At 52.4% G+C, this 11,721-nt stretch overlaps 1 protein-coding gene across 1 annotated transcript; it reads left to right on the top strand.

The window, feature by feature from the left end:
- Positions 1-8,185: 8,185 nt before the first annotated feature.
- On the top strand, positions 8,186-9,118 carry LOC131590675 (olfactory receptor 14J1-like). Its single transcript, XM_058860937.1, has one exon. The coding sequence runs from the start codon at positions 8,186-8,188 to the stop codon at positions 9,116-9,118; it is 933 nt and encodes a 310-aa protein (XP_058716920.1).
- The last annotated feature ends 2,603 nt before the right edge of the window (positions 9,119-11,721 follow it).

Genomic DNA, 11,721 nt, shown 5'->3' with positions numbered 1-11,721 from the left:
TGTGATTAGATATAATTATTGTTTAAATAACATGAGGAACAATGTTAGGGGATTGAGGGGGAATCACGAGAAATCCATGCTTGGGTAAAAACAATGCATACAATAGAACAATGTAAGTTTAATAATTAATATGTAAGTTGTATAATGATAGAGTATAAAACATGTTCAGCTCAAAAGCAAGATGGGTCAGATTTGGGTCTGTGTACCCCTGACACCCAGAGCTCTTCAATAAAGCACCTTCATATAATCATTCTGTGATTATGTGTGTTCCTGAACGCTAACAATTTCATCAGATTTTACTGGAATTTTGTGGAATTTTTGTGAAATTTTGTGGACATTGGTGGACACTTTGTGGATGTTGCTGGAATTTGGTAGAGTTTTGAGAAAATTTAGGGAATTTTGTGGGATTTTTCTGGAATTTTGTTGGGTTTCTCTAAAATTTTGTGTGATATTGAGGAGATTTTGATGGATTTTTCTTTTATTTTGTGGGATTTTTGTGGGATTTTGTGGGATTCGGAGGAGACTTGAAGAGTTTTGAGGAATTATTCTTAGATTTTGTGGGAAATGTTGGAGATTTTGTGAGATGTTGCAGGAATTTAGTTGGGTTTTGAGAAGATCTAGGGAAATTTGTGGGATTTTTCTGGAATTTTGTGGTGATATTCGAGAATTTTGTGGGATTTGGAAAAGACTTGAAGAATTTTGAGGGATTTTTCTTGGTTTTTGTGGAAATTGGTAATCATTTTGTGAGATGGTTCCTGTATTTTCTGGGATATTGAGGAGATTTAGGGAATTTTGTGGGATTTTTCTTTAATTTTGTGGACATTTGTGGATATTTTTGTGGGATCTGGGATGTCAGCAAAGGAAGGCCCCAGCGAGGTGGAGCAGGCAGGGGATGACGACAGCCTGCAGGGACAGAGGCACAGGGCATGGACACCGTAGGACAGCCTGGGCTGGAGAGGGCACAGGGATGGGCAGCAGCTGAAAGGCCCTGCCAGAGGCAACTTGTGCAGCCCTTTGGCCATGGCTGCTGGCCCTGGGCCTGAGGCCAGCAGGGGACAAGTGACCCTGGCAGCCCTGGGGCCTCATTGCCTCCTTGTCCCTGCTCAGCAGCCTGGCAGGGGCCGCCCCATGGTGCTGCCCTTGGCATTGCACATCCCCACATGCCAGTGGCCCGGGAAGAGCCCTGAGCAATGAGGGAGGGACAGCATCTGCCTTGCCAGGGGCTGGGGCTCAGCCCTTGGCCCTTGGCATTCCTGAAACACATCCAGCTTTGCTCAGCACCACAGACACCTTTCCCTTGCTTGTCCCCAGCTGCCATCAGGGCCTCCAGTGTTCTGCTCTGCCTGCAACCTGGGGACGCTTTCTCACTCGTGTCTCTCATTTCAACTACAAGAAACTTCAGTGTTTCCATCTGACTTGGAGCTCTTGAGAAGTTTCTGGAGCACACTCTGAGGGACTGAGTGTGATGCCAAGAGCCCCAAAGGCCCGAGAGGGTGATGAAAGTGCTGGTGCTGTGTCTGTGCTGCTGAGCTGGGCCGGGCTCCTGGCCCAGAGGCAGCTCCTGGCAAGGGCAGCGCTGCAGAGAGACAGCTCTGGCCAGGAGCAGCTCCTGAGCACAGCCCAGCAGGGCTGGGGCCCTGCCAGGGCATCTCAGGGACACGAGCAGGCCCAGACAGAGCTCCCAGGGGCTCAGCACTGGCAGGGGCTGTGCGATGTCCCAGAGGGGGCTGTGTCACTGCGGCACCTCTGGGGCTGTGTCCTGGAGCCCCAGAGCAGCTGGGATGTCAGAAAGGGGCTGTGTGACAGCTCAGAGTGGGTTGTGTGAGGTCACAGATGGGGCTGGGACATCCCAGAGTTTGTTGTGTGAGGTCACTGAGCAGCTACAGCATCATAGAGGGGATTCTGTGACATCACAGAGCAGGCTGTGACATCACAGAGAGGACTGTGACATTAGACATTAGATATATGACATCACAGAGCAGGCTGTGACATCATGGCATGGCTGTATGACATCACAGACCTGGCTGTGAGATCAAAGTGTGTTCTGTGACATCACAGGGTGTCTGTATGACATCACCAAGAGGGCTGAGTGACATCACTGATGGGGTTGTGACATCACAGAGCAGGCTGTGACATCTCAGAGGAGGGTGTCAGGCCATAGAGCACACTCTGCCATCATAGAGGGTGGCTCTGTGACATCAGAGAGTGGTTTGTGACATCAGATTATGGCTGTGTAACATCATAGAGCAGGCTGTGACATCACAGTAGACTGTGATAATATCTGCTGTCTTTGTGACATCACAGTCTTCTGTGACATCACAGCACAGCTGTATGACATCACAGGATGACATACCAGAGTTGGCTCTGTGACATCACAAGGGCTGCCCAGAGTGGGCTGTGACATCACAGGGGGCAATGTGACATCACAGTTGTCTGTGTGACATCCCAGGTGTCTGTGTGACATCACAGGGGGCAATGTGACATCCCAGGTGTCTGTGTGACACCACAGGTGTCTGTGTGACATCCCAGGTGTCTGTGTGAAATCAGAAGTGTCTGTGTGACATCACAGGTGTCTGTGTGACATCACAGGGGACAATGTGAGGTCACTGGGGAGGTCACTCCACCCCAGCCCCCCTCACAGTTCCCCCCAGAGAAGTCCAACGCTGCTCCTGCACAGCGGGGTCCCCTGTCCCCCCGGGTTCCCCCACCCCTGGTGCCGCAGCCTCCCCCAGAGGATGTTCCATCAGATCGACCCCAGAGCCTGACACAGGGACGGGGCTGGGGCCGTGGGGGTGGGACAGGGGGACAGGGACCCCCCGGCAGCATCCCTGTGTCCCCCAGGGCCAGAGCCTGGGCCAGGGCTCCTTCACCCTGTCACCAACGAGGGCTTGAGAGCGCTTGAAAAATCCCCGGCAAGGGAGCAGCAAAAACCAGATTTAATATGAAGTGACAGCAGCACAAAGTTCCTTGGCAAGAGTCACTCTGTAACACATTGGGCTGGAGCTGATCTGGCTCTGTCACTCTGGGCCGCACCAGGAGTGGGTCACAGCCCAGGAGCAGGATGACCCCAGGTGTGACTGGAGCACTCGCTCTGTGGCTTTTGGCTGTCAGTCTGTGCTCTGAGGAGACAAGGACAAGAGGGAGGTCTTTTGGATGGGATAACAGAGGATTTATTGCTCTGGGGAATCTTGGGGACAAAAGACAGAAAATGCTAAAATAGGGAGGCGGTTCAAAGGGAGGGTACAAAGCATCAGCTAATCAGAGATATCCTGGGGAGGGTAAAAGGCAGGGTTCACAAAATCATCATCCAATGAGGGAGGTAGGGGGGAGAAAATTGGGTCACATGGACTAACATCGAAGTCACATGGACTAACTAATCCCCTAAACATCGAAGTTTAGGGGATTTCTGAAGTGGAATTCCAAGCGTGCAGTGGGTCTAAGGTAGAATTTACAGGTGACTCAGGGTAAATTGACCAAGTGGTGTGGGAGGGTCTCATTTGGACCAAACCTTCAACTTGGGCAATGACAGAACATACCAGTAACAAGAAACACACTGCAACAACCACCCTTTGTCCTGTTGTGGCAGGCCCCACTAAAACCTTTGTCCACCGTTGCATTTCCAATGAGCCGGGTTTCCATGGCAATTGCCAGGACAGGTGACCCAGGTGTGGTGTCCCAGGGAGGGTTGCCATGGAAACAGGTGGCAGCACTGACCCTTTGTGTCTGGCTGAGCTGACCTTTGGCCCTGGCAGTGGCGTTTGCTGCTGGTTCCACGACGCCTGAGCAGCCAGCGCGGCACAGGGCAGGTGGCCGTGGCACAAGCCCCCAGCAAGGGATCCCCTCTGGCTCTGGGCAGTGACAGCAGCCCTGAGCAAAGGGCTGGCACAGTGGGGTCAGTGCAGTGTCCATGGCAACAGCCCCTTGCAATGGCCCAGTGCAGGTTGGGATGATAATCCACCCTCACAGCTGGCCCAGGGCAGCTCTGCAGTGCCCTTCCCCACAGCCTGGCTGCACAGAAACACTTCCAGGGCTCTCTGCATTTCCCTTCCCTCACTCTTGGCTCACTCACACACCTCCCAACCACCCACTTGGTGCTTTCAGCTGCAAGGAGTTCAAAGCTTGTCTGTCCTTCAGCAGCTGCTCGAATTCTGCCTTCAGCCAACTCTGGGTTTGTGTTTATTGCAGAACTCCCTGTGTGTCTGAAACATTCCTTGCCTGGTTCTGCCTTGGGGAAGGGGAACCTCCTTGGTGGCATCTTGGGCTGGCACACACCTGAGGAGGGTGTCTGTTTGCCATGGGGAAACTCAGCAGTTTTAGATTGCTAAAATCAAAGAAGAAAACCCCTCTTTGCCTGAGTGCAGCCAGTTCTCTGAGCAAAGCAGGTCCCAGGGGAGTGAGAAGAGACAGGATGGGGCTGGGGAAGGTGGAGCAAGGTTGTCCACACTGGGTCAGACCTCAAAGCACAGCTTCTCTGACCTGGCCAGACCTCCTTAGGAGAGACCCTGGATCAATATTGATCACTGAATGCTGCAATCACCTCTGCTCTAAAAAGAACAGGAATAAAAGACACCCTTTAAAATAGGAATACATATTTCTTAGAAGCTCTTTGAAGTATTTCTCCATAACTATTGCAGGGAATTTTCCTAAGAACTGCACCAGACCAGAGGGAAATCAAGGCACAGCCATGGTTTTTTAGGACTTGCTTGATCCTAATCAGCCCCGTGGTGCATTTGGAGATGAGCCCTGGAACCTCAGGGCCTGAGGGGAGATTGCACAAACCTTTCCAGGAGTCCAAGTCAGAGGAAAACAGCCAAAGTTTCTCCAAGCATTAATGGGTGCCACTGAGGTCCATCCCCAACACAGGCTCCTCATGGACTCCTTGGAGGAGAGAACTGGAGGCCAGGATTGCACAGAAACCTCTCAGAGACTCAGTGTGGAAAGGAAAATCCAAAGCAGCTGAAAAAGCCCTGAGTATCTCAAAGTATTGATGAGCCCCACTGAGTGTCAATGCAAAGCTCCCAATGGACTCATTAAAGCAGATAATTGGGCCATGATTGCACAAACTTCTCAGAGACTCAGTGTGGGAAGGAAAAAGGAAAGTACCTTAAGAACCTGAAGTATCTTGAAGCATTAATGAGCCCCACTGAGTGTTGTTACTGACAAAGCCTCTCAAGGGACTAATTACAGCAGATCATTGGAGGCCAGGATTGCACAAACTCTCAAAGACTCCAAGACAAAAGCCAAAGTCCTTTGAAGAAGCTGCAGTTGCTGGGAGCATGAAGGAGCCCCCCAGGGCCATTCCTGAGCAAGGCTCCCCAGGGACTCCTTCCAGCAGATCCCTGGCATGTGGGCTAGGGGGGATGCTGAGGGCAGGCCAAGGGGGTGACAGTGGCCAGCCTTGCTGGGGCTGTGCCAGGAGGCCCCAGGGCCTCAGGACAAGGTGTCTCCTCACAGCCCTTGGTGGCACAGAGGCTGCTGTGGCCCAGGGCACCAAGACTTGGCTTCTCTTTGTCCTCACCTGTCATCAGTGCCTGCAGTTCTCTGCTCTGCCTGGGGCCTGGGGACACTTTCTCAGTCATGTCCCTCAGTGGGACCCATTAAAAGTAAAAGAAACTTTGGATTTCCATTCTGACTTGGAGTTCTTGAGAGGTTTCTTCCCCTCCCTCTCAGGGACTGATGTTCAGGGGCTCAGCACAAAGCCCCACGAGGCTCATTAAAGTCCTGCTGCTGTGTCTGTGCTGCTGAGCTGGGCCAGGCTCCTGGCACAGAGGGCAATCCTGGAAACCAAGAAGAGCTTCAAAAGCACATTTCTCTTGCTGAGCAGCTCTTCTGCCAGCCCAGCAGGGCTGGGGCACTGCCTGCAGCCACCCCGGGCACAGCCCAGAGGCACAGAGAGCTTCAATCAGTCAGGGCTGGGAAGGTGCTGAGAAGTGCCTGGGGCAGAATCACTGCCAGCCCTTGACACAGGAAGCCTCTGGCTGCAGGACAATGCAGCTGCAGCTCCTGCAGGCATCTCCTAAAGCTGGAACATGCCAGTGCCTCCAGACTCTGTGAGTACATTCTCTGCCTGTCCCTTGTGTAGAGCAGCCAGGGGTGCCCAGGGCTGTCCTGCAGAGCAGGGTCCTGCAGCCCAGGGCGCTGTGCTGGGGCAGGGACTCTGCTGCCTGCCAGGGACAGCTCTCAGCCGGCCCGGGGAGCTGCTCCCAGCGCTGGGGAGAAGCTGTGGGGGGAAGGAGCCACCCTGAGCAGGGCAGGGGCTGCTGCTGAGAGGGGCTGTGTGGGGCAGGGCTGCTCCCAGCTCCAGACCTGCCTGGACACAGCTCCGGAGGACACTTCCCAAAGGAAGGTGAGACTGGGATTGCTGTAAAGATCAGGAGATTTCCTGAGACTGTTTTCAATTTCTTTCTTTAAGCAGGGTGGGAAAGTTGCAATGATGACAAAAGGATTTTTACTTTTTATATATTTTAAATATAATTTTAGATCTGTAAACTATTATTGTATAGTTATAAAATCATAATCCTTAAGTAACTCTATTAAACTACTATTATATACTTCTATAACTGAATTTAGCTCTAGTACATTTCCTAACCTTTCTCTTAGATTTTAGAACAATAAACTGACTTTCTAAATAGATTTCTGAAATACTATATAGTCTTATCATCAGAAAGAGGAGCTACAAGAAGAACATTTTGGTTTTTAACCAGAATGTGAGCAGTCATAACAAAAAGTGGGGCAAAAAAACCCTTGGACCTACTCCAATGGGTTGACTCAGGGGTGTGTAACTGGGGCAATGAATCTCCTATTGAATGTTTCTGTTAAATACCCTAATTAATCAACCTTCATAAATTGTTGAAATGAGGGGCCGGGTGTGCCACATCCCCACTGGGACACCTGGAAGCTTCCAGTAAAGCTGGTTTTTACTTTACTTTACTGTTCTATCACTGTTGCAAAAGGTTTTTGTCTTTTTTTTTTTTCTTTTGATTATAGACAACAGGGTGATGAGAGAAGCAGAAGAGGAATTGTAATCCCAGAATCACAGAACATTCTGAGTTGAAAGGGACACACCAGGATCAGCAAAGTAATGTTGGAACATTTACAGAGATGCCAGAATTGTAACTTTGGGTGCTCAGTCTCTCTGCTGGGAGCCTCCTAAATGGCCTGAATGCACTGCTCTGCTATTGTCATTGTTACCTGGGGCTCTCAGGGAGCCTCTGGCATCTGCAGCAGCTGAGTCAGGCCCTGCCCTTGGGATTGCTGCCAGGCAGGTGTGTCCATGGGAATGGGGTGTCCCAGCTTCCCTGTGACCTGTGGGGCTGTGGGCAAAGCAGTCCATGGGAAAGGGGAATGAGCTGAGCCCCCTCCCTGAGATCCCATCACGGGCACACCTGGGGATCTCCTTGCTGTGTCCTTCCAAGCTCTGAGCTGCCCTCCTGGCTGCAAATCTGTGCCAGAGCCTCTTGGAGTTCCCTGAATGTCCCACAGGGAAGGGCAGAGATGTCACAGCTGAGGAAATGCTGTTGGCTTTGCCAAGGGAGCCGTGAGTGTCCTTGGCAGAGGAGGGTGCTGAGACCTTGCCCAGAGACCTTTAGACAGGGTGAGACATTCAGGGATCCCTCTGCTCTGGGCAGGGTCTGGTTTATGCCAGGGTGACACGGGAGTGTGATTGTGTTCTGATTCCAGCCAAAGATGCAAACCCAGAGCAGTTGGGAACAAGCCCATCCAGCCCCTCACCTTCCCTAAGCCACAGGGAATCCTTTGCCTCTCACATCTCTCAGTGGTAAACTGAGTGCAGCAGAAATGCTGGGGATTTCTGACTCCAGAGAACCAAGAATGATGTGTGGGCAGGAGAAAAATTCCTAAAACCATCTCCTGCAGTACTTTAGAATTGTGTGTGCAGATGCTACCAAGCCCTTCTGCATTAGGAGTGATTCCCCTGACATATCCTGAATTTCCAGCCTTGTCCCTCTGCCACATGGCCACAAACCCAGGGCAGCAGGGCAGGGATGGCTCCTGGAGAGCCCCCAGGCACAGGCCTGGCTGCTCCTGGCACACCCAGCACAGCTGGAGCTCAGGCAGGGACCTGGGTGAAGGTTTTCCCAGAGCAGGAACAAAGGTGAGTCCCACCCTCTCCTGACTTGTCACTGTCCTTTTTCCATGAACAGGTCCCCATGTGCAGCCACAGCAAATGTCCAACAGCAGCTCCATCAGCCACTTCCTGCTGCTGGCATTGGCAGACACGCGGCAGCTGCAGCTCCTGCACTTCTGCCTCTTCCTGGGCATCTCCCTGGCTGCCCTCCTGGGCAACATCCTCATCATCAGTGCCATAGCCTGCAGCCACCACCTGCACAGCCCCATGTTCTTCTTCCTGCTCAACCTGGCCCTCAGTGACCTGGGCTCCATCTGCACCACTGTGCCCAAAGCCATGCACAATTCCCTCTGGGACACCAGAGACATCTCCTACACAGGATGTGCTGCACAGCTCTTTTTCTTTATGTTCTTCCTTGGATCAGAGTATTTCCTCCTGACCATCATGTGTTACGACCGCTACGTGTCCATCTGCAAACCCCTGCACTACGAGACCCTCCTGGGCAGCAGAGCTTGTGCCCCCATGGCAGCAGCTGCCTGGGCCAGTGGCTTTCTCTATTCACTGCTGCACACAGCCAATACATTTTCCCTGCCCCTGTGCCAGGGCAATGCCCTGGGCCAGTTCTTCTGTGAAATCCCACACATCCTCAAGCTCTCCTGTTCACACTCAAACCTCAGGGAAATTTGGCTTCTTGCTGTTAGTGTCTGTTTAGCCCTTGGCTGTTTTGTGTTCATTGTTTTCTCCTATGTGCAGATCTTCAGGGCCGTGCTGAGGATCCCCTCTGAGCAGGGACGGCACAAAGCCTTTTCCACCTGCCTCCCTCACCTGGCCGTGGTCTCCCTGTTCCTCAGCACTGCCTCATTTGCACACCTGAAGCCTCCCTCCATCTCCTCCCCATCCCTGGATCTGGCACTGTCAGTTCTGTACTCAGTGGTGGCTCCAGCCCTGAACCCCCTCATCTACAGCCTGAGGAACCAGGAGCTCAAGGCTGCAGTGTGGACACTGATGACTGTATGGTTTCAAAAACATTAAAGAACTGGCCAATTTCTGCAAATCACTTGTAATAAAAGTCATCTTTGATACTTCTTGTTCATTTCATTTTGAAGGTTCTTCTACTTTGTTTTACTTTTTTAATCTTTTCCATAACAAAATATTATTGTTTGTGTCATTTCTCATTTTGTTTCTCACCACTTTCCCTGTGCCCACACACTGTGTCAATGAGGGGCTGCAGTCTTGGTGGCTTTAAAGGAATTAAAGGGTCTCCCAGCAAAGTTTTCTCCTGAGATCTCCCTTTTGTTCCCATTTCTGGAGCTGCAGCAGCAGTGTCTGTGTGCAGAGCTGGGGCAGATCAGTGCTGGCACAGCAGCTGTGCCCAGGAGCAGCAGCACTTGGTGTTGCCAGTGCTGCTCCCGTGTCACTGCCCCACTGCCCTCCTGCCCCTGGTGTTGCTGCAGGGTCTGAGTGCTCTCGGGGCCGGGCACAGCCCTGGGGGTGGCAGTGCCGGGGCTGCAGCAGGGACAGGCCATGGGCACTGCTGGGGCAGCGCTGACGCCTCAGGGCAGGGCCTGGGGGCTCCAGGCTCCTTGCCCAGGCTCTCTCAAGAACACGGCCAGGCCAAAGCTCAGCACAGAAAACCCCCGTGAGCAGCCCCAGGGTGGCCGTGGGCAGGCTGGGGGCAAACAGCATGGCTGGGGCTCTGCAAGGTCCCTGGGGGAGACGGGAAGGAGCAGCAGAGCAGGGGCAGATCCATCCCCACTGCGCTGGACACCCCAGGGCAGCGTCCCAGAGCGTCCTCATGGAGCTGCCAACAACATCCCCCCTGTGCAGCCCTGGCCTCTCCCCCAGCTCAGAGAGGTGCCGCATCCTTGCAGGCACAGACACGGCAGCACTGGCTCAGGAGCCCCTGTTGGCACTGCCCAGAGCAGGCGTCAGCACCCCCATGGTGCTGCTGTGGGGAGATGAACCTGAGGGAGCACAAATGCCATCAGCCCCTGGGGCCAGGAAGGGCTGGGGGACAGGAGGGAAACCACTCAGGGCTGTTGTGGCCTCTGAAGTCACACAGAAAGTTTGTTCCCATGAGCTGTGAGTTTCCTGTGCCACTGCAGACGTTGTTGCTCAGAGCCAGGGCTGCCTGGCAGCCACTCCCAAACTGCCCTGAGCATTTCCTTTCCTTCACCTTTGCTTTCTTTACTCTTCCTGATACAGATTTCTTCCTATTGCCCACCCCTGTTCCCTGCCCTGCAAACAGCCCATCCCTGTTTGCCCTTTCCTCTCTGACCCCACTCCCCATTTCAGTTCCCCAGTTGGCACCATGGGAACGTCCCTTGGGGAGCAGGATCATCCTACAAGTGCTTCAGGAATTGTCTGCAGGGTCCTGCAGTGCCTTGTGCTGCTCCCTTGCCAGAGGCAGCACAGGTCAGGGGGGCACATCTGGGCTGCTGTGTCTGGCTGTGGGGCTCCCTGTTCTGGGCAATGAGGAGGAGCTGCAGAGGCTCTGCAGGACTGACAGGACGGGCTTTGGGGCCTGTGTGGAGAAGCTGAGGGACCTGGGCTGCTGCACCTTCTGAAAAGGAGGCCCAGGGCTCATCCTGCACCTGCTCCAAGGGTGGTTTAAGGTAATCATGAAATCAGCAAGGTTGGAAAAGACCTTGGACATCATCAAGTCCAACTTCTGCCCTGACACCGCCTTATCTTCCCTGAGCCTCCTCTTCTCCAGGATAAACAACCCCAGCTCCCTCAGCCACTCCTCACAGGATTTGTGCTCCAGATCCCTCATCAGCCTTGTTGGCCTTCTTGGGTGTCATGGGGTGACTTTACTTTTAAGATAGCTTTGGGAGCTGGGAGGAAGTTGAAGCTGCTGGTGACTGATGGGAGTCTTTTCTCCTGACCAATTCTCGGTCATTTCTAAGAATTGACAGCAGTTTTGACCATTGAAAAGTGAGATCAGCTTGTGAACACCACCTTGAGATGTAAAGCCAGGGCTCTCTTGTTCTCTTTGGTTTCTGGCTTCTGACGAGGTAACAGGCTCTGTCTCGGCCTCCTCCCCCCCTCCAGGCCGGACAAGGCCGCAGAGGGCGGGGGGGGAGAAACGGAGCCGGCCGGCCTGGCTTGGTTTGCAGTTTCTGCTGCTGGACTGAAACCTGACACCATGAACATCTGCAGCTTTCCCAGACTTTAACTCTTTTACTACCTGGATAAAACATACAGATTATTCCTTTTTCCCAGAGAGACAGAGAGAGAGACAATCAACATGAAGAAGACATCATAAAACCATCAAAGACAGTGAAGAAAAGAGTTAAGTTTTAGATGGGGAAGAGAGAATAAGGAGATGCTTTAAAAGCTGAAATATTCTTCTGTTAAAGCTATGGAGATGGACAATAGTGTTCTGAAAAAACTCCTTTAATTCATGACAGAGTATATTGGGAGGAATGGAGTGTTCAAAGTGTGGATTTTGAGCAAAGGGAGAGTAATTGTGATATAGTGAGGTGCTGGAACTGAGTGAAGTGAAGATTTGAGGCGTTGAGGGCAATGAGAAAACTGTTTTTCCAGAGAAGCTCACAGAGAGAGATGAAGAGAACTTTTGCCTTTGAATAACTCATCCTTAAAATGACGTCCCTAGACTCATTGACCCATAC

The sequence above is a fragment of the Poecile atricapillus genome, chromosome 34 (genome assembly GCF_030490865.1).
Source record: "Poecile atricapillus isolate bPoeAtr1 chromosome 34, bPoeAtr1.hap1, whole genome shotgun sequence".
Taxonomy (NCBI): domain Eukaryota; kingdom Metazoa; phylum Chordata; class Aves; order Passeriformes; family Paridae; genus Poecile; species Poecile atricapillus.
This window is presented reverse-complemented; position numbering and strand designations above follow the sequence as displayed.